Below are 23,751 nucleotides of genomic sequence, written 5' to 3'. Positions count from 1 at the left end.
CAAAACGTTCCAGCACCCACACTTTTATTCACAGGACAAAATAGCATACCCCAAAATAAAAAGGTTTCTGTTCTCGAACTTTACGGATTAACACACTTAACACTTACTATAAAACCACCAGGATTATAAACTAAACTTAAAGAGGAAACAAAAAAACAAAACAGTGTGACAGTAGGTGTTCTTGCAGAAGAGTCACGGCCACAGAAGTGGACAAATACAGGACACGATTTGGTGAAGAGAGCACTAAGATGGAGCTTTCTGCCTTGTTTACCCAAGATTTCGCTGGGCGGTGACCAAATTGGCCATTTGGAGACTTAAATCATATTATAACTGTTGGCTATATTTTTTTTAACACAGCCACATAAACTACTAATAATGATGTGTCTGTGTCTTAGTCAGCAGCAGTGATGGGCAAATGAAGATAAAAAATAAAAGCAAAATTAATTAAAGTGAGAAATAAGTTGACCTCAGGTTTAAACTGTAAACTTGAACTTTTCTCTAATACCCACAGAGTAAATCACGTCCACAAAGAGGCACAAGGCGAGAAAACAAACAGGAGAATATTGTGGAAAAGCAGAAAAATACAACTTTTATTTTCCATAAAGCAGAAACAGTTTTAAACAAAACAGGTGACACTTTCCATTTGTCACTGTTGAGTAAAATATACTGTTTTGGTACAATTGATGAGTTTTTATTGAGTGTACTATACTACCCCATATAATCTTCGTCTTTTGTTGACATTATACTGTACTGCAGTCTGTCTTAATGCACGTTTGCCGGCTTTATAGCATTTTATGCCAGCAATTTTAAACCATTATTCCCTCAGTCAGTCAATGACACATAGGCACCTGATGGTCGGCTCGCATGGCAAACACAGCTGAGTGTCTCGGTCTCTTGTCCTTCAGGTGGAGGACATCGTTAACCCTGCAGGTTTCAGATAGACTGAAGATGCACGTCTACACTGATGTATTACCAGAGACCCATTAGGTTTGTGCCTGTTCCATCCATTTATCCAGTGGCTCTGGTTGTAAGATCCAGTTCCCAGAACAATGGACGACTGAACGTCTCAGCGAGATATGAACAATCCCCTTAGGACAGGTTTATCTGCAAGCATCATGTTGACGAACAGGAAGAGACACAAAACTATCACAAAGTGGAACAAAATGTTTGTTTCAACCTATTGCCAAAGTAACCCCTGACCCTGCAAGATCGTCTACCAGTGTGAATAAGATTTGTTGAAAACATAACGTACAAAAGTAAACAGTTAAAGTTTAATGATGCATTATAGTGATTTTCGAGAGCAGCCTTTGACCTTTATGAGCTTCAGTAAAACATTTCCTGTAGTTATATTGATACGACCTTCATTAGGTTCTCCTGCTGGTCTTTATATTACAGGGTTTTCTTAGTTGTATAATTTCCAGATATCTGATTCCTCTTTGAGAAATTAAGCTTTTAGCTTATTGTGTTTACACTCACTCACCATGATGCTAGGCCCACCAGTGTTGGCGGTCTGCATTACATCAACAGGTGTTTCTAATATTTTGTCCCCCTATTAACATAATAAGCGGACAAAAATCTAGAAATACCTGAGACATTCTTGCCTTGTTTCAGTAGAGTTACTGACCTTCAAATCATCATGTTTCATTCAGGCCAGTTGTGCCTCCAGCTATTTGTGAGACTGAAATGGAAAACATGTAGGAGCTTTGTAATTTAATAGAAGTTAATAACTTCCCCCCACGATGGGAGGAAACCTTTGCTGCTTTTGCTGCAGCTGCTACTCAGTTTGTGAGAATCACATATTTCTGTCACGCTTCTGTTAAATCGCAGAAACACTTTTCCTGCTTCAATTCTAAACAAATGTTGCTCAAGGGCTTAGGACACAGTGGCACTTATTTTTACTTTAGTGTGTAGTGTATGTGACTGTGCTTGGTGAAAACAGTTCTGATTACGGCCGTCAGTACACACACACAGACGCTGCAGGAAAATGGTGAACACAAAGAAATGCTGCTAGATTTCTGTTTCTGTCATCAGGGTTTAATCATCACACAACACCTCCGATTTGTGTTTTAGCCTTTAAAAGACCGAGGTTTCATGAAGCATTAGTGTTTTTCAGACGGTTTCTATTAAAGACCCTTGTCGGTCTCTCTGTTGGTTTTATGGTTCACCGAGAAATTCGAATGAAAGTGTTTTGGAGCCAGAGCAGGATTATAATCAAAGCAAACAAGCAGCATAGTCAGGCTAAATTAATAAACCCGTGTCTGTTGATGCTGCATGATAAACTCAGGATGAGGAAATAATGAAAGAAAAGAAAAAGGGCACGAACGTGTTTGACGAAACATTTCCAAATAAAGGTCCTCAATTATTAATAATAATACAGAGCTTATTATTATCGTGGAGTTGTCAGCAGAGGAGTTATCATTAAGCTGAATCGGCTGACAATGAATTATTTATTTTTTATTATGATGCCTGTGCATACAACAAGACCCAGCAAGCTAGTAAAGGTCAGCTTATATCATTTTAAACAGTACTAACAAATCAATCAATTTTTAATTATTTTATTTTCAGGATTTAATTCATACATAATCATTAAAAATACAGAATATCATCGGTCTCAGCTGCTAAAAATACCAAATGATGGAGAAGTTCTTCAATCTCCAAATCTGTATGTAAAGGCTAATCTGGAAAACAGTATAGGGATGTTGTAAATATCATATATATTCTATTTTTGTGTATTGTGATTGTCATGTCGAACTAAGGAGAATAAAACTTCATGGACCTCCACCATGAACTATAATGTCCGGTTGAGTATCACGCTGCACCATCAGCAGCGCCGTAATAACCTGCATGATGAGCTGTCAACATTGACTTTTTTTCCTCTCACATGGCCCAAACTGCTGTAAAGTGAAACGCAGTCAGGCCATCAAGAGCTGTAAACACATGGAACATCTGTTTGACTTCAGGGGGGAATCACTTTGCATCACTTAATTAGCCGTGCACTGTAGGGAAGATTGGTGCAATCATAGCTTTAAATACTCACAGGGAGGCTGACAGTAGTGCTCCTCATCTAATGTGATTGACAGCTGATGGTTGTAAAGGGCTGATGGACGTTGCTCTCTCTTAAATGGCTCAAAGTGGTCACGGAGGGGACGACGGGAAACATAAACATCAGTCTATCATAGTCATGACAGAGTGATGGTTGTGTGTGTGTGTGTGTGTGATTGGGATGGGCTGAGGACCAGTTAGAAGGAGGTGGAGAGACGCTCTGCATTGATGAACTGAAAGGTGGATGGTATATAATGAAAGGAGGCACAAGCACTGGATCAACAACTGGTCCACTGTGCTGCAGCCTCCAAAAGACTCGAAGCAAGACAGAAAGGGACTCGAAGACAGACAACAACAACTTGGGGTTAGAACAGAAACAGCATCCAGCATATCCAACATGCGGGCTCTGGTGGTTTTGCCTCTGCTCTTGTGGGCGATGGTGTGCGTGGTCCAGGTGAGAGCAGAGATGAAGGCAGTGAAGCTGTGCGGTCGAGAGTTCCTGAGGGCCGTCGTTTACACCTGCGGAGGCTCTCGCTGGAGGAGAATCCTCACGGAGTCAGACATCGATGGTGAGTCTAAATATTCCAATTCTAGTCTTTGTCCAGGAGTGACTGTGTTGAACCAGTGTTTTCTTCTATAAAATGTACCTATGAACAAGCAACTACAGGGAAAAACTTTTGCATTTGCTTTAGAATTTATTCCATGGTGACAACACTGAAGCTAAGCTATTTTCCCAAAATGTAGCGTGCCAATCAGAATCTTTGCAGACTTTCGGGAACTTTAAAAATATGAAATAGCATCTCAGACACACAGGAATTGTAAAGACTGGGCTGCTACTCATCAGGGGTTAAAGGTTGTACAGCAGATTCTGATTTGATGTTGTTGGATGTCTGACATTTATTAAGCTAAAATACTAAATAATAATAAAATAATTTTAGGTTGATAGGATTTTATTATTATTCATTACACCTTAATACTCCAAGGGAAACTGTTCTTTCACAATAGTCTTTGTGGTTCTTAAGAAGTCCTAGTAGCCTATTTCTTTGTTACCTTTTCTGACATCAAATGAACTCACTAAGCTGCTGACACTGCGTAAATTAACATTTTCTGTTAAATTAAATGGCAAACATTTGTTTGAAAGTTCGTCTGTAACTCTCCATTTAACCAGACTGCCATGCATTTCTTACTGTATGCTATTAATTTAGAGACTGCGGGACTGTGGGTGTGCAGGCAGACAGGTGCCCTTGCAGACATGTTGTCTGCTGTTCATGCTTTAATAGGCCAGAGGCTACGTATCTTGATTACAGGCTGGACAGCCTCTCTCTTACTGTCTGTCACACACAAACAAACTCGGTTAGCCTATCGGTTGTGCTGATTAGAAAGAGTAAAGTGACACCGTAGAAGACAAATAACAGTGGGTTTATCTGTACGGTCGTTTAGAGTTTCCTTATTAAATGGAAACATGGACATGAATTACAGATGACTGATCTGAAAACATTTCTTCTTTGTTTACACTACTGGAAACAACTGGGACAAATTGATATTTGCAGAGAAATGTGTCTATGAACCTGGTTAATGGACCAAATTATACCAATGCTGAACATGTTCTGTACTCAGTTTTGCGTTGTGTTGTTCCAGGTTTGTCCACAGGGGAGCAGAGCAGCTTGGAGAGCTTCAGCAGCATCAGCTCGGGCTCCCAGTTAACCAGACGAGACAGTAACATGCTGACCACCGTGTGCTGCCAGGTGGGCTGCAGGAAGAGCGACCTCACCTTCCTCTGCTGAGAACCACCTCCTCTCTTCTTCTCTTTTATTCATTCGTGTGACCAAAATGACTGTTTTCTCCCAAGTGGCTTAACAGATTGCAAATCAGAATCAAGTTTTAAAAGATGATCGCCACTGTGTGTATAACACTGCTTAAACCTGCAGCTGGCATTTAGCTAATTGTTTGATACGTTTGTTTTTAGTTTTGAAATAAGTTGTTTGTTCATGTGAGCATCTATGAACATATTTCTGTACCCGAGCTGATACGTGCAACCATCGGAACATATAAATTATATTATGAATGAATCTATGAGAATAGATACAAAAGGTGAGGTCAGTGTTTCAAATTAAATAGGTTCAGCAGTGCAAAGAAAGAGCAGATAATCTCAGCCTGAGTTTATCTGCTATATGTAGCTAGTATCCACAGTGTTGAAGGTCTGTACGATTTCCATGTCTGCTTTTATGTATTTATAAACCTGAGCTTCATATCATTTTGCTATTTTTGTGAAATAAATGTTCTTGCACAGGCCTGGTATACTGTGAGGTGTTTGTAGTAGTAAATTAAACAACAGAAAAAAAAAAGCGAGAGAGGTTGGGAATCACTGACATAGGGGTTAATGCACAGACCATGAGCGGGGACCTTTGCTGCATGTCACTCGGTACATCCAAATTCCCTTAATCATACATATCCTAATCTTTCCTAATATATATAAAGCAGGACAAAGTCCTGCATTCGCCAACAAGATAAATGCTAAATGTAGGACAAAGAACACTGCAAACAGAGGATCCAGTTATAACTTTTATTGGTTTTGGAAAGAAGCAAACTAAGTTTCTCAATTGATCTTAGCATTGTTATGTACTGTACAAACAGCTTGCACATGAGTTTGAGGTTAACGGTACAGAACCAAAAAGCATCCTGGCTTATAGCACACATAAACACACTCCCTGCTCTCTTCTCAACATTAATACAGGTAACTGACACTCAGAACAACACGCCATTTCAGTACGATCCATCATCAGATAGATGCACCACCTTTTACTGCATGCTCTGCATGCAATAATGAATTACTGCAGGACAAGCTCACCACAGAGATGAAGTAAATACGTTTGGTTCCATTTTTCAAATAAGAAGATGCAAACAAACAGACAGAGACTGACTTTTGTTTTGCCTTTGAAGCTGAAAGAGTTGTAATCAGTAGCTGTAACTTAAAACAGATGGGATGTGTACGGTGGGCCTCTGTAGATAATGCTCTAGTGACTGTTGTACTGATAGCTTCTGAATTTACCCAGAAGGCAACAACTGTCAGGCAGCTGATCCACTCGGTCAAATAGATGAAAAACGTACATGACTGGATGTATTACCACAAGCTAAATGGCACCAACCATGTACAATAACACCTCAGTGTTCTCTTAGATGAGTTCTGCACACTGGTCAGGAAAAAGATCTGAATTATACCTGCGTGGTCTAGATCAGGTATTTTCCACTCGTCAAATAATCACCTGTCTAACAAATGATGCCAATTGAAGAGTACTTCATTAATTAGTAGGTGGACTGATGTCAGATCAATAGTCCTCTAATTCTAAATCCAGTCTACGCTGCTTTTACAACATCTCTGAAAGAACTGATTGGTTGCATTTAGCCGAATGAAGACAGAGTACAGTACAGAGATCCTCGGCTACACTTCACACACACACACACACACACACACACTTTTTGTTCTTCACGTTGAGTGTCAGAGCATTCAGGAAGTTCAACATCATCAGCACAGTGTTTTTTTCCCCCACATTAAACAATATAACTTTTTGTTATGTTTATGCATTTTAAAAATATTTAGCTTATTCTCCTTCACTGAGGACTGACCATTCTAGGGTACACGCACATAAAATACAAAAGAAAACCTAGAAAAGAAAAAAAAAAAAAGCATTTTGGTCAACTTTACTATGCGCCACAACCTCATTGAACTCATGTCATCTCACAGAGACCATTACAATTATGCAAAAAAATAAAGCCATGGATTCAAGCGCTGGTAGGATAATCAGGGATGTGCTCAAGATACAATCAGGGAGTTTAGGTACCACGTAATAAGAAATGGAAATAGGCAAAATATAAATATGATCAAAGCTGAAGTGATAATTATTAAAGTGTGTGAGTGTTGGCTCAATATGACAGTTTTCTTCCCGTTTATCATAATGAGGTCGAGCAAACAAACCGGTCCCAGTAAACAAATGCTGTTCCAGTCGTGGTACCGTGATCAGTATGGGGAATATGTTTGTCTGCTTTTTTGTCAAGAACTTGATGAAAAGGCGCAGCAGTGCTCAACATGCTGACACTAACAATGCTAGCACTCTGATGTTTACCAGGTATAATGTTTATAATGTTCAACATGTTAGTTTAAGCATGTTGGCATGCTAACATTTACTAATTAGCAATAAACTAAAATTTAAAATTGGTTAACTGGTAAACTAATGTTTCGGACACTTGTTGTGGCGTCTGGGGTAAGGAATGAAATGATCTAGATTATATTTCATCCTGTGTTTCCCTAACTGGTGAGATTTAAAGATGCTGCTAAGTGGAAAGCCAAGTTAACCATTTCCCCCGTTTCCAGTCTTTATGCTAAGCTAAGCTGCACATATGGGAGTGATACTGATCATCTCATTTAAGCCTTGACAAGAAAGCAAAGTGCGTTTCCCAAAATGTTACACCGATTTTTTTAAAGTTTGGACATTGCCTGTGGTACAACTGACTTTACAATAACACTGCTTTCACAAAGCATAACACAGCATCCAGGAGGAGATTTCTCTTTTTCTTTAAATTACCCCCACCCCCCTCACACACCCATATATAGCTCAAATCTTCTGTTGCACTTGAGTTAAAAAATTATATCTGAAATAAATTCAAAAAATTATACCTCATACTGTACACAGGTTACCCAACTACACAGATAACAAAAAGAGAGAGAGAATTGACATATCTATACCTTCGAGGGTTCAGCGATGTGCGATACCATTCAAATTCTATTCATATACAGAGTCACGTTTTATACAACAAATCATCGTCAATAAATAAAAATAGAATGCTGTCATGTACTCTGGAGTCTAACACTGCTGTCCTGGGAACAACAGAAAGGCTATCTGACAATACGAGGATAACAACAAACGCCCTTTAAGATATATATATATATATTATTGATTTAAAATGACACTTTGTACACTTCTTTTGTTCTGACAGGAAAACATATTTTCTTATTTTGCAACCAGTAAACTGATTTATCATTGCAGCTGCCTAACTGGCTAAAAACCATTCCACGTGTGTGTATTCCAGAGAAATAAAATAACAGTTTGATTGACTCATCAGTGCATTTCTGTTAAAAAGTGTGTGATCCAAAGTCATGTGACCCTGTTGTACCAATAGGTAAAGAAGCAAAATCTAGTTTTGATTTGATACTGCGTTAGATCCAATCTCACACAAGCACCTTCGTTTTATGCAGCTGTTTGCGACAGCGTACTTCATGTCAAACTGTAACAGCAAATTCGTTCAGTTGCTGGAAAAAGCCACAAGCATGGCTGCTGCCAGTGCGAGACAGTGAGAACAGCTGTCTCAGGCTCCTTCTTCTATGTGCTAATGAAGGTGTCCAACTTGATAAGTATCATCCTGGGCCCTGCTTCAACTCTAGCTAGTCTAACTTTGAATGCATCAGAGACTGTAGTGAGAGTCTGATCACAAAGATCTTACTCAAGGATTTTTTTTTTAACAGCCGAATCTCTCTGGACTGCTGACGACAAACGCCACCAAGAGTACAGTTTAGTCCGTAGGCTTGCCGTCCATGTGTTCGGTCAGGCAGCTGCAGTGAAACTTTTAAAAAGACACCACCACACAATGACCAGAGGAGGATGGAGACAGAGGCACAGACTTTAGAGGAGGGAGGAACCCAGGTGTCTAACTGCAGCAATACAGATATTATGAAATGAGTACAAATACAATAATTACATGACTGAAAACAGTTCCACAATGCTATATGCAAGTTATACAATACTGCTGGGAAGGCTGCGGGCCTGTCAAGTGGGTTCAGAAAAGGTCAGTGGAGAGTCTGTCCGGTGTCCATCTGTCCTCTGTCCTCGCAGTCGACCTCAGTTCACTGCAATTGTGTTGTTCAACAGAGCTGTTCTCGGTAGCATGGGTTAGTTGTCAGCCAAGTATTTTCCTGAAAGACACCAACGAAAAGTTTAGCTTATTTTCAGTCTATTTCATTTTAAAGATCTACTGCTACGTTTTCAAACTCTGAGAAATGGTCTTCTGTTGTTCTGCTTGAGAAGCTTTGGTTTAGAACAGCGTGATCTGCAGTCGCAGCAGGGATATCGATATTTTGGGTTTGGATACAAATTCATAAATGCTAAACTGACCTGCTGCAAACCTCTTCTTGATGAGAGAGAAGCGGTATCCTGGCCCAGCCAGTTCAATGTCACAGCCTGACAGGGTGCTGCCCTCACTGGTGAACTGCACTGCCAGTGGAGCTGGTTTACTTGGACCTTCTGTTAGCTGGAAGCGTGCTAACAATGATCCCACACCTGAGGGAAGATGTTGTATTTAGAAAAATGTCTCACGAGCACATAAAGAGATCTCAGGTTGTTAGAAAAAATCGAGTGTAAACAGCTCTGGCAGCTATATTTGATGCTGAAATGAATGTAGGTAGGGGCTCTTAAGTACTGAAGACGTAGCTATAATTAACTTTTCTGTGCAGCCAGTCCAATGTTAAAATGGTGGATACAGATTTTAAGGAAGAACTGAATGAGAACAGTGGGAAAGAAATTTTTAGGCAGCAACATTTCAAAGGTTCTTTAATATTAGTACACAATCCAAAGAGAACAACATAGTACAAAGTAAGAAGTCCTTAGAAGAAACCCAAAAGTTACAAGTAACTGTCAGCACAGATGGATAAATGAATCTATTTATAGGTTCTGCAGACACTAAACCAGACTGAAGTGATATAATAATATGTGTATCTTCAGAGAATAAAAGGGGGTTTTGTAAAGTGCAGCATTCTTCCCAAACAGAAGGTGGCAGTGGTTCCTTCAGCGAGAACTAACATCCTGTGACAAGTCATAGATGAACACAGTATGGCTCATGGACTAGACTTCTATTTTTTGTACTGTTTGTGCAATTTAGGATGTAAAGCAGTAATTTCATGTTCAAACAGACTCACTGAGTCTGTCACCTAGGTCTGATATATTATGTCTGATTTTATAAATATGAAACTAAAAGTAGGACTGACTGACTCACTCAAGCAAAATGGGCTCCCAACAATCACAGCTAATATTACTGTAATACCATACACACCTCCGTTTTCAGATTTCTGTGAGATATCAGGAATTTTCCAAAGGATTCTCTGTTGCTCTGCATTCCTGTCAGGATTAAAAGATGACATTAGGTCACTAATGGAAACCAAACCTATGTTCCAGATTTAAAAGTGAAAAAAGATATAACATTCTCAGTTTAGATATGAATTATGGTTATTATGTTATAACATCATTTAAACATTTTTCTATCCTGCTTGAAATAAGGCTACATTCAGTGATTAATACACATCCCTTCCCTGGCATCTTTACCATACAAGTCCACTTTGGCTACATATTAAATAATGATAAGTCTAGAGACAGTACCATGCCGCAGGAGGTAAGACAGCCTGTAGTTTAGAAACCCCTCCATCGACAGGGACGAGGAACTGGACGTTGTTGAGGGCCATTGGCGTTGACATGGCCTCCCCATTGTATTTATAGTCTATTCTAAGGTCAGTGCTGGTGGGCTCACACCTCCAGCTCACTGCCAGGTTTAGAGGAGTTGACTTGAGGCCCTGCGCTGATACCTGCACAGACAAAAGATGTAGACAAAATGTAAAACTTCTGCAACAACACCATACAGTGGCATGTACATGCTACCTTTCTTAGCTTAGTGAGTGAGTTATGGCATCCATGCTTACCTGATACTTGAGCATGTCCACGTTGTAGTATGTTGCCTGTGGCTTCTGCTCGGCCACCTTCTTTAGATGGGATATCAGGTTTGGCATGTTCACCCAGAAGTCCTTAGTATCAGCCTTGGCTTGTGTAGTGGTGTCGCTGGGGGAGAAGGACATCTAACATGATTTCACAGACTTTAAACCTGTGTTCTGGAGCTCTGCTTTACAGCAGCAAACATGAGTCAGAAAAGGGCAGAAAACAAACGCTGACCTCCGTGAAAACTCTGATGACTCAGTAGTCAGCTGGCATGAACTCACTGACCATTACTCATCTACACATCTTCACTGCTAACAAGTAAACTCTTTCACATGTGCTAGGATAATGAATATGGTAATATAATAATAATAATTTAATAATTTTACCAGTTTACATCCTTTCGACAATCAGAAACATGTAAATGATTTGAAGACCTAGTGTGCCTTTGGTTGGACTGTGTATATTAATATATATTAATCTAATTTGCTCTGCCACTATTACATATTGTAAATATAAACAAGTAGAATTTGTTATGTGGAAACAGATATTGTTATCAAATGTACTTTACATAGTTTATGCATAATCTCTATTTACAAATATATCAAGACAGTCATTTAAATTATATGATGCAACATATAGCATGCTCTTTATGCAATTTCTCACATGCTCTGTAAGTGAATGCAATACTAAAATAAAATACAATGCACAGTTAAAAGTGAAGTTTAGTTCAGTTCTGACAGTTGTAATTTTAATGTTAGACAAAAAAAGCATTTACGCTTGAACAGCATGTGAAGAGGATGCAGCAAAAGTTAAGTTGTAATCTTTTCTCTTTCTCACACTGCCTGCATAGTTATTATTTTGCTTCTGACGATGAGGTGGTGGGCTCACAGCGGTGTCATTACCAGCAGAGGAGCTGGGGGTTAGGCAGCACATGCTCCAGTCGACTGTAGTTGGTTATGCTGAAGGTTAGCACAGCGGGGGATGGGCTATTGGCAAAGTGCCGCGTGATTCCCGCTGGAAACGACAAAACCATCTCACCTATGATTTTCACAACACACCTGAGAAAAAGAGGAGATGAAGGATTATAGCAAGACTGGAGCGAGGCAGTCTGTAAACTATATTTTACACAACATAAACAATATAAAAACCCCATAACATCATAAATAAACTGTAAATCTACTGTGCATGAATCAGGAATTTAAATTGTTTATTCCAGTCAGATTTGCACAACACATTAAAACAGGGGAAACACAAAAACAGATCATGCTCAGTGTTGTCAGCACAAAATGCAGCATTTAAAAGCAGTATATATACATTTATATATATATTATAGGTATTCATTCTGCAACAAGCATAACAATAACATAAATCGTCCTGTCAAATATCTGTATAAAATCCATGAAAATTATAAAGAAATTATAAAGAAAGGTTAAAGGAACTGTACATGTTTTCTTTACATCAACCACTCACAAAAGACAAACACTTTGCCCTGGTTGGGGACTTCTATTGAAAGAAATAATGACAGAATGTGTGTGGATGTGTGAACCATTGGAAATCTCTTGACCTACTTGCTGGGATCAGCTCCTTTAAAGAAGGCGTTAACTGTCTCTGTGAAAGCAGCGGCCACAGGAAGAGTGTCCTGAGCTCCCATAGTGAGAGGACTGGGCCCTCTGGAGCAACCTGGAGATAACACATACAGTACATGCACACATGAATGACACGAGGCAGAAACGTAACCATTGTTCATAACTAGTTACGGTTTTCACTTTTATATCCAAATTCAAAGCTCCATGAAAATCACCATATGCAAAAAATACACAAGTCAGTAGATTAAGAATATTGTACATCATCAAACACCAAATTCAAGACTCTATTCCCTTCTTAATCAATAGTATTTAGATAAAATGTGAAAGAAACGTGGTGTGCAGACTGTTGGGATGAAATGAAATGAAACTATCCAAACTGAAAACTATTTGTGTTAGTAAGGTGGTATGAAAACAGCAGGTTCTGTGTGTAGAGGACACCCGTTTCTCTCTGCTCTTTGACTGTGAAACATTTTTTTTAACATTTGTTTTTCAGTAAATAAAGCCAGGGAGTCGTGGAAGGAAAGTCAGAGGCAGACGTACAGACAGACTGAGAAGTATCTGCATGCTTATTCCAGACATGCTGTTAACGCTGATTTATTCAGAAAGGATCAAAGAAGATCAGAGAGCCCAAAGATCAAACCAAAAACCATACGACCGAAGGGGAAAAAAGTGGCGACAAAGAGATTAGTACACAAAGAACGATGATTCTTCAGGGAATGAAAGGCAGTCAGCAAAGACAAAATGACAAAATGATTAATGTCAGGAATAGAAGGCAGAATAAAGTTGACTGTATATGATGGGGCTCATTCAGGAGTTAGCATGGCGTGGGTTATGGTGACAGAGGAGAAGGGAAAGAGGAAGGGAGGAAAGACAGGGCAGGGCAGGGGAGGGGCAAAGCTTGCATAAAATGAACCTTGAAAGAGTGTGTGTGTGCACACTACCCTGGTGCAGAGAAAACTTACCTTCAAAGGTTAAATAAAACTTCCCTCTGTCAAACCATACAAGGGATGGCTGGTCATTCTCTGTGTGGGGTCAAGGGGTGGAGGAAGGAGGGATCAGGAGAAAAGGATGAGGAGGAGGGAGGAGGAAGAGGGATGAAAGGTAGGGAAGTGGGTGAAGAAGGGTGAGAGGGGCAAGGAGAGAAGGACAGTAGCGTGAGTCTCACATGGCAGGTCTATCACACGTCACAGTGAGGGAAACGTGGAGGTGGAGGCTGGAGACAAAGAGGGACAGTGGTCCGAGACAGCGCCAGGACAGTACATATGATAACATGGGTAAGACGGGATGTGCATGAGAAAAAAAACTGGTGAAGATGAAGTGAGGGTCAAGTGGGGGCTGCTGGAGGCTGGCAGTGGTGCAACTCAGTCTGTGTGTGTTCTGTCCTTCGAACTGGTCGCTGACTTCAAAAGAAAACATGGGAAACCTGTAATGCTACGCTAGCTGATACTCCAGTTGTCAAAGACTTTCTTCATCATTTGTACTGTGTGTATATATCCATCACTTTTTTCTCCAGTCTGTCACTTCTCAAATTATGAAATGGATGGATGGTTGACTGCCACCTATCAGCACACACTGCAGGGGGTAGCTATGATAGGCCACAGAGCAGGCAGAGAAAGCGGCTGCGATGCAGATACTTTGTCCCAATTTCAACAGCTGGGTCAGGACAGAGACTATGAAAGTGGATTCCTCAAAATACCTGGTGGCCAAGCTGACATCTAGCTTCATGGGAACCAAACTTAAGCATATTCAGAGAGTGTTGCTTAGCTTTGGTGTTGTATTTATCAATAAAAATGGCATCTAATGGAGTTTAGGCTAGCTTAAATTGTGTCTTAACAAAAGTTATATTTAAACTTAAATTATGATAATCCTGCCCCTAAACTGTGATACAGTAACAGCAAAAAAGAAAAGACAACTTAAATTTAACACTACTATATAAAAAACTTAACTGTTACAAAAAAAAGAAGCAATGACAAGACGTGCACAGTGTCAAACACTATATCATGTCAGTGAGTCTGTTTGAACAAACACTGACGACGTGGAAATGATCATGGCAGAGCTGGCATGTCGACACTATAGTTGTGCTGCAATGTCCCAGCAGTGAAAGTGAGTTGTTAAGTGATGGGACGATGAGAGCAGTTTTATGGAGAAAACAAAAGGATGTTCAAATGGGGCTGTTCTTCTATATGGCTTGAGGGTGCATGAGTGACAGGTGTGAAAGGTGGGCATCAGGGGTCGAGTGTGGGAGTAGATGGAGGCTTTATGGCCAGTGGAGACTGGTTGAGCTTGAGGCTGTGTCGTGCCACTCCAGCGGTAGAGAGAGGATGACATGAATACCAAACAGCTGGTGTTTGCCTAATTCGGTCTAATTCTCATGCCAGACTTCAAACGACTCTGTAAGCTGCAGCTCTGATCTGACAGTGTGCATGAGAGTGTGTGTTTGAGTGTGTGTGAGAGAAAGAAAGACAGACAATATGGACCTCAAGGGCCGACAGATAAGGAGCTCTTCAGACATGCTCGCTGAACACACAAACACTCAAATCCACTCTTGTGGTGCAGACTCACAGTAGAGGTAACTGACAGTGACTATACACACACACACACACACACACACACACACACACACACACACACACACACACACACACACACACACACACACACAGTGTGTCACCAAGAGAAAAGACAGGAGGTTGCCATGGTGACATGGCAAGACTTCCACTGGTGCACAGTCATAAAATAGAGAGAAAAGTTGCACGAGCAGGCAGATGGAAAAAGGAGAGCACAATGTAAAACTTATTTTTGGCAAAATAAAATGCTATGCAATAGATGCAACGTTTCGTGTGAACACAGCTTTCATATTTTTCTAGATGATTAGGTCTGATGGCAACAAGTGGAATGGAAATGAGTAATATATGCACACAGGAGAGAGCGAAAGGCATCCTACCAATAAAGAGCTTAAATAAAGGGCAGGTATGAGTTGGCAAGAGTAAAGCAATGAAGAAAATAATGACAACATCACTGAATAGTGCTGGTATATTTGAAAAGAAAATAGGGTTGTGTCCTTATGTCTGTGAGCAAAACCTGAAGTAGACTAGTCATTCAGGTAGGTATTAGGATCATGATACTGACATTGTGTCTTTATGGGGAAAACAGATCTGTTCCCACTGTCCCAATGCCTGCCTGCCATTATTTGAGAAAAGTAAAAAAACATTCAGTGATGGCCTTTACCCTTTGATGTCAAAGGGCACTGTGGGTAAAGAGCATCAAACAGACTGAAAACTCACAAAGGACCACTCAAACAACCCGTTCCCCAACCAGCCCCCTTCTCTGCCTCTGAGGGGGATCATTACTATACCTGCAAATGAATCAAAGTGTCTCTCAAACGTGGGCAGTTTGTCTACATAAGCATCGTCTTCTGACAAGGCAAAGGAGAAATAAAGAGACAAACAGCAAAACAAAACAGAAAAAGAGATCAAACTATGAAAAAGAATCTGAAGAAAAAACTTAAACAATGAAACAATGAATAATTTTAAACGCAGATGTGATGACAATGTCAAACTCAAAGCAGTGAACTGTGGAACTGGACAAGGGACTGTTTATAATTACAATGTTCTCCATGAATAAATGATGTTGTGTGATGGATCATTATCTGTTTTAGAGACTTAACTAAAGTCTTACCGATTGAATAATTTCTACTATTTTAATAATAATGTTAAAAAAACAACCTTCAACCTGCGACTGTTCCGAGTTGTTCTGTAACTGCTGCTGCCTCTAGAGTATGTATATTTTAATCTACTATTTCTCAGTAATGTTACAGTCTACTGAGGCTTGTTATTAACCACTCACAACTCCACACTGCAGAATCCTTCACTATTGACTTTTACATCAAGGAGGATAAACAGTTGTTGTGTGATTAATTCATTAAAGGAAGGTTTGCTGAGAATGTTTGCACATTAAAATGAACACCATGCTTCACATTCTCACCTCCCACTCTTACTGAGTGAGTGTGTGTGTGTGTGTGTGTGTGTGTGTGTGAGCGTAAAGATGAATGTGTCAGCCTGCCTGAACCTAAACCAGACACAATATTTATGTTAATAACTTATTGCATCAAAGTTGTATTCTTTTACTTAAATACAGTAAATCCCTACATAAAATTACTGTAGCTGTGTCTTATATATGTGCTTTATGGTAACAACTTACGTGCAGACATGATGTTTTTGTGGTGTACAGTATCCAAATAACATATGATGGGAAGTATTTCTAGTACTCATCTCGTATTGGACCATAACTGCTGGGTCACTATTTCCAAAATAAAATCAAAATAAACAAATAAATACAGACGTTCACAAAATTATTGGTATCCTTCCCTTAAAGAAAGAAAAACCCACAAAGGTCACTAAAACAACTTAAAACTGACAAAAGTAATAATAAATTAAATGAAACTGGCCTGAACCTGCACCTTTAACTTATTTTTTTGTTGTACAACCTTTTGAGGTAATCACCGAAAGCAAGTGATTTCTGTAACTGTCAGTGAGACTGCTCCAACTGTCTCCGGTTTGAAGGTTGCCTTCTCCAGATTGCATGTTTCAGCTGTTTCCACAGATGTTCAATATGATTTAGACCAGGACCCGTAGAAGCCCACTTCAGAACAGACCAATGATTTGTTCTTAGCCATTCTTGGGTGTTTTTAGCTGTGTTTGGTGTCATTATCCTGAGGAAACATGACCTGTGACAAAGCATTAAGTCCACTTTGGCTCAAACAGTGACTGACAGTGTGATCTGATGCTGATGTACCTTGAACTTTAATGTATTTGGAAGTTGTTCTGGGCTCTGTTGTTACCATGGGTATTATCTGTCTCCTCAATTTGTCATCACTTTTCCTCTTATGGCCACAGGTCCTTAAACTTCTGAGTAATATGTGCAGCTTGGAGATGGTCTTAGAGCTTTTACCTTTAACATGTTAGTTATGTTACATGTTTTTATTTCTAATCTCCTGAGACAACTCTCTCTTTAGTTTTCTGTGGTCCATGTTGTGCGTGGTACACACCATGATACCAAACAGCACAGTGACCACTTTTCTGACACCTGTGATGCTAATTACAGGACACACTTTAGTTTAACATGTCAAATTATTGAATATCTTTTCTAGGGTTTTTTTGTTTTGTTTTTTTGCCATTAGTTTCTTTTTTTAAAAAACTTCTGTTGAACCACAACTCAAAAGCAATGTCTGATATTCATGAGCTAATGTCTTGTAAATTTTTATTTATTATTACTTTTGCCAGTTTCAAGTTATTTTAGCGACCTTTGTGGGTTTTTTTTTTTAAGGGAAGGGTGCCAATAATGTGGTCCATGTCTGTACCCAACTCATTCCACAGAAACTGAGTACAAGAAGGACAAGGCCAGTGCATACAATCAATAATTAACTTTTAATATTAGAGATGAGCAGATAAGTTAAGCTATGGCTACTAGCCCCTGTGATCACAGCCGTCAGACAACAGGCTGTGCAACTTAGTGATGGCTGATGGTGCACACACCTGACACAGACACGGAGAGCTCTTTATTGACAGTGGGGGTGGTGGTGGCACTAAGGGAGTTTGTCGAAGAGATGGAGGAGGTGCTCTCGGCCCGTGCCAACGGGGCAATGGGTGGGGGGCTGGCTGAGTGGACTGGTGGGCTGAATGGACGATTCTGAAAATATCAGGGATAAAGAGAAGAGTGAGGAAAAAAAAGCAGCTGGGTGTTTTTGTACATTTTCCTTTGCTGCTAGGATTTTGTGATGGTATCTTTAATCATATTTTAGAATAACAATTAAAAGCTCTGATCATGGCAGATCTTACCGCATCTACACTGGGTTTTCCTGGAGGAAGTTTGGGCCGTGATGGTGGGCGAGGTGGAGGTGGTGGTGGCGTGGGGTCGACTGACGAAGGAGTGGCAGGTCGAACCGGTGAAGAGGAACCTGTAAAGGAGAACACACACTCCATAAAAAAATTACTCCAGTTACTACAGAGCTTGTTTCAGTCTGTGCTCAGCTATTAGTCATGCTTTCTTGTGTGAACTAAATTTACTTTTTCAGTTGCATGTGTATTGAGACCATGTTGCCTGTGTTTGGGGTTCTGGCTCATGAAAAGATGGCATAAGAAACATTTGAAATGTTCACAAGTATTTTCAGTGATGCTGACAGGGCTGGATGTCAACTGACAACACAGTACTTGCATTAATAAGTGAAGACTGACTTTTACCTATGAGTCAGAAGGGAAGCCTCTGCTAACATGACAATTCTGAAGCAGCATGCTGCTCTACATCCAAATAGGCCAAATCATGACCTGTCCTCAAAGAATAAAACAGAGGAATAAAGGTCCACTTTGCAAACAGTTCAGATTGTACAATCAGCCTAAAGTAAATCATATGGATGCTATTAATATTAATAGTCACCTGACTGATTCAGTCATTTTTAGGGCACTGAAAATAAGTTTCCACTGATTAAAAAATAACTTTCTAGTTATAATTAAGAACTGCTCACCGCTATTGCTGCCACCAGCTCCAGATGTGGGACCAGGTGATGAAACCACTGCCCTGTATGTGGGGGGAGGAGGTGGGGGAGGCGTGCCCCGGCTCCCCTGACCAGCATCTTTGGGCGAGTTAACAGTTTCACCTCCGTCGTCTTTGGGCTGGGTGGAGTCTGTATTCTTGAGCGGCTCGTCTTTACACAGAACCAGGGGTTGGGGGATGGAACGTGTTGCAGGCTCCTCAGAAGGAGGTGTCACAGCTGGGGGGGTGCTTGCTTTGGGAGCAGAAGCTGTAGGGACGCTAGTGGGTGAGTTAATAGAAGGGGGAGAGGAAGGAGGAGGAGATGCAAGCTCCTTTTGTGGTGCAGGGGGTGGTGAGGTGGCCAGCGCGACAGGATTTTGGTCTTCAGGCGTCGGTGGACCTGAGCGGACAGGAGGTGCAGAGGGCTCCTCTAAGGAAGGTGTGGAGGTCAGTAGGGGTGAAATATTGTCTTCTTTTGGAGGGGGGGAGGTAGGAAGAGGTGGTGCAGGGTCTTCTGGTGGAGGTGGTGATTTAGGTAAGGGGGGGGGCAGGGGATTCAGGTGGAGGTGGGGAGACAGGTAACGGAGGTGCTGGTTCCTCTGGAGGAGGTGGGGAGCAGGGAAGCGGACGTGCAGGGTCCTTGGGTAGAGACGACCGGTCAGATTCTTCACTGAAGCAGACCCACATGTCGCCTGCATTGTCACCAGCAGAGGGAGACTCCTCTGGGCCAAAAATGTTGTCCAAGTCTGCTATTGAAGGCTTCCTGGTGGAGCCGTCTGCCTCCGTTGACACTTCTGAAACACAGCCAAGCAGTGACCAATCAGAGGCTCCGTTTGCTGAGGTGTTCAGGTTTACACAGGAAAATAGAATATCACAGAGAGAAGTAAACTGACGGAGAAAATTAGAGAAAGAAATCTCAAAGGATGAAGAAGCTACTGAGATCAAATGTGAAAGGTTTGATGAGGCAGAAATAGATAAGAAGATTTCTTACCTGCACCTGCAGAGGGAGCACCAGAAGGTGGGGGAGAGGTTGGGACATTCTTGGGTGGAAGTGGAGGTGGAGCTGAAACAATGTCAAAAGAGTAACAATGAAGAAGTACACTCACTAATAGGCAAGGTTAATAGAAAGTAAATTGTAATTTAAGTCATTTCAGATTTTGACATCACAGCTTACAATGGGCACTGTAATAAATAAGAAGAAAAGCTTTATAGATTAGTCTCTACTTAAGGTAAACTTTTCAGAAAGACAAAAGTTTAGGTACAGACCTTACAGGTATTACTTCAGAATAACAAATACATCCACAAGACCTTGAGGATAAGGGATCATCCCACAAACGATAAACCATGCAACACAGCACGTTCAGTTATCACTATGCCAAATGCAAGGAGAAGGCAAACAGGGTGCAGGGGCTGGCACAGTATGGAAAACAGGTTACCCATATAAACTTAAACCAAGACCAGATCTTTTGGTTTAGAAATGGCTGATGAAATGAAACAAGTTACCAGCATTATAGAGAAAAGAGTGTCATCGCATTGTTTGATCGACTGCAGGCATTCATTAGTCGAGTAATGGAGATGTTCATGAGGTGAGCTGATGGGTCTGTGCAATCATTCCAGGGAGAAGAGGAAGTGCAGCACGATACGTGGGGAATTATAAAACTTACTTCCTGTGGGGAAGGATCTTGTCAAAGAGGATTCAGGCTCTGTTAGAGAAGTCCCCCACGCATCAGACTCAGACAGAACCACTAAGTTTAGGGGGATAGAACAAGCCATGTAAGGGGCATTAAATCACGTCATGTTTTCTCACTTTCAGAGATTGGTTCAACTTCATAATTGTTATGGAGGCTGCAACTTGTGGTGTGGTTTAATTATATTGTATATTCTACAGTTAGAGTTTCTAACTTTCTTGGTAACATTCATTGATAAATATGGCACAGGCAATAGAAAACAAACATCTTACAGTACTGTCGTTCAGTGTTGTATGTATGTCGTATGTATTGTCAGTAAGAGCCAATCACTAATTACTCGAATTAAATGTATAAATTACACAATTAACAAAAAGAATTTGTGCAGCGCTGATGTTAGTTATGCACATGGCACAACATGGCATAACATGGCATTTACTCTTCAGCTGGGAGCTCTCCCAAAGCCTGCATCACTAAATCCCATTAGACCGGATGGGAGCAAGTGACTCTGCATAATAACAAGCTGCACAGTGCACATGATCAGGACCTCTGAGTGCCAATTTAAACTTTGACCTTAGCAAAGGCAGATGGACTGAATCCACAACTGCCCAGTGAGCCTATAGGAAGAACAATGATGTCAGAGGAAAGGGTAAGTGGAAGGGTGAGAGAGAATCTTCTACAACAGCCAAGCAGGGCTGAGCTGACAGCCCTAGAAAGACACTGTGTGTTCAAGAAGCCGTTTTATTGTGTTGCTGACATTTCAAAAACAAAAAAACTAAGTTACTGTTAAGAACATATTCTAAGAAGCAATACATATAAAGACATACACAGAGAAACATAAAAAGACAGAAACACACAGTGAAAGTGTGTGGAGTAAGTTACCTTCAGTTTTCTCTTCTCCAAAGGCAGTTTCCAAAGGAGGCCCAAATAAGGCTGTGGTGTCTTCAGGACCTGGAGTTTGCTGATTGCTGTGGCACAGGAAGGACAATATAAGAGAGACAATTTATCACAATTACATCAAATCATGACAATTACAAGGATTATCTACATGTAAAGTGACTGAGTGTGAGCACATTACCAACCAACCCATAACTGATTTAAAAGATAGATATTTATTAAATCTCAAAATTTTGGGATGTGATTTATAATCATCAGGTTATAAAAACGTGTCTGTTAAGAAAAGGAAAGATTAATTAGGCACACATATTTATCCAAGGAGACTTATAATCAATGTATTTAAACCAAATGGAAGAAAAAACTATATTACATGCAAATATTGAGGTTCATCTTTTTCAGACAAATGACTAAAAGCATATTGAGTGTCACAGTGCAAGAGCTTATAGAGCATTTGTAATGACTGCAGATGTAGACCGGAGAAAACATTCACACCTGACTCGTGTGCATCTGTGCAATTTCTGATGTACTAAATACACTGAACAGAAAAAAAGATCCAACATCCACCAAACACATGTCACACTAAAAATAAGCGTCACAAAGTCATATAATATGACTTAAGACCCTGTCATATGTAGAGAAATAAGAATGAAAACAATCATATACCTCAGTATAAGCACTGTTTTAAGTATTAATACTAGAAGACCCTGGGATTACGTTCCCAAAGTCAAGGCACATAACAGTTTTGTTGGGCAGATAAACAGTGACAGCTCTGAAAAAACTTGCAAAGAGTCCTGGTGAGGCTTGATGGTGACATTTAAAAGTCAATGTGCAATTTCTGATTTCAACTGAGCAACAGTACATGCAACATTTTAACACTGAAATTCTTATGAGACAATGCTATGACCACCATAGTTCTTAGCTCTCTTAGCTCGATGCTGCATTCGACTCTAATCCATCCAAATAAAACCAGACATCAACCATTTCTCAAACAATTTACAGTAAATTACTAGAGAAGAGATGAGCAGCAATGATACACAGAGCACCTATATTTTCCTTGGCTTGTCTGCACCCCTGTAAGCTAACAGTGAAGCACACACCTGGGGGGTTGCTGCGGTGGAGCGGGTGTAGGAGCCACAGCAGGTAGAGAAGCGACGACTCGTCTCGGTCTGGCAATCTCCTCACCTGAAAACACAAATTAAATCTGTTTACAACTTGTGACTGTTTCATCACATTCTTAGTTCACTATCATTAAAAAGTGAGTTGGGTGCAACCAGACTGGTACTTACTGGAGGTGTTCCTTTTCAAACCCTGCAACGTGAAAAAAAGACAAGTGAAATGTAAAAACCAAATAAACACAAATAAAAGTTAAAGAATAAAATAATCCAGTTCTATCTGACAATTCGACAATTTCTTCTCCACAAACAAACACACAAACAAACAAACAAACAAACAGGTGTAGTTGAAATGACATTGTATTGTCTCGCTTGCCCAGATGAAAAGTCAAGCAGTGTTTTAATGAAATAACAAATTGTCATTCCCATAAAAAGGAGGACTAAACAAGATTATTTTTTATTCCCAATATCTAGAAAAGTCCACGAGGATTCAAGGAATACCTACAGAATGCCACACGCACGCCCGCCCGCACGCACACGCACACGCACACGCACACACACACTGCAGTACATGAAAGATTCATGCTTTGACTGGCTCCCAATGCACGAGCGGGCCTGCAGTGTCCGTGAGGTGTCACGTCCTCCATACCTGCATCGACCAGTAATATCGAGTTACTTAAAATAGCCATTTACTAAACTGGATTTGAATGGATGAAAAGGGAGATCATCAAACAAGAGAGATGCTCCTTCATTTTTAAGTCCACCCAAATGTGACCAAAACTGAAGCCAACACAAAGTGTGTTAGACATCTAGACAGTTTGCTCTGTAAAACGAGAGCTCTGACCGCCTCTGTGTCTCTCTCACAGTGATGTCAGTGACCTCGCCACACATATAGCGAAAAAAAAAAGAGGAAACAATCTCTGTGTCTGTACAGTTAACGTCTGTGAACCATGCTTCAAAAATAATCCAATGGTGGAAGGGAAATCATGTTACTCATCTGCTGCATCTTTATAGGGGTTTCCAGTAACCAGGTTTCTTTAGTGCATATAAAATTGTTCTCCGATTACTGAGAAACCTGGTTTCTCTGAGTAATCTGGTTACTTAAGTGCATGTAAACGCAGAGAGAGTTGTGATAAATGCAACTTAATCA

General features: G+C 40.4%; 2 protein-coding genes across 2 annotated transcripts in view; one reads left to right on the top strand and one right to left on the bottom strand.

The window, feature by feature from the left end:
* Positions 1–3,439: 3,439 nt before the first annotated feature.
* Positions 3,440–4,826, top strand: LOC113152767 (relaxin-3-like). The gene is made up of 2 exons (XM_026346195.1): positions 3,440–3,611; positions 4,681–4,826. The coding sequence occupies exons 1-2, from the start codon at positions 3,440–3,442 to the stop codon at positions 4,824–4,826; spliced, it is 318 nt and encodes a 105-aa protein (XP_026201980.1).
* A 1,765-nt stretch (positions 4,827–6,591) lies between these two features.
* Positions 6,592–23,751, bottom strand: part of LOC113152342 (SH3-containing GRB2-like protein 3-interacting protein 1) — a 61,490-nt gene continuing 44,330 nt past the window's right edge. Inside the window, 17 exon segments of the mRNA XM_026345525.1 lie at positions 6,592–9,007; positions 9,207–9,371; positions 10,141–10,205; positions 10,464–10,666; positions 10,781–10,916; positions 11,696–11,851; positions 12,362–12,473; positions 13,342–13,401; positions 17,914–18,067; positions 18,217–18,335; positions 18,900–19,452; positions 19,454–19,701; positions 19,899–19,970; positions 20,572–20,652; positions 21,475–21,560; positions 22,587–22,671; positions 22,776–22,797. Of these exon segments, the coding sequence (XP_026201310.1) occupies positions 8,985–9,007; positions 9,207–9,371; positions 10,141–10,205; positions 10,464–10,666; positions 10,781–10,916; positions 11,696–11,851; positions 12,362–12,473; positions 13,342–13,401; positions 17,914–18,067; positions 18,217–18,335; positions 18,900–19,452; positions 19,454–19,701; positions 19,899–19,970; positions 20,572–20,652; positions 21,475–21,560; positions 22,587–22,671; positions 22,776–22,797 (2,340 nt within the window). The 3' untranslated portion in view covers positions 6,592–8,984.

The sequence above is a fragment of the Anabas testudineus genome, chromosome 4 (assembly GCF_900324465.2).
Source record: "Anabas testudineus chromosome 4, fAnaTes1.2, whole genome shotgun sequence".
In the NCBI taxonomy this organism is placed as follows: Eukaryota; Metazoa; Chordata; class Actinopteri; order Anabantiformes; family Anabantidae; genus Anabas; species Anabas testudineus.
Note: the sequence above shows the minus strand (reverse complement) of the source record. Positions and strands in the feature narration are given on the sequence as shown.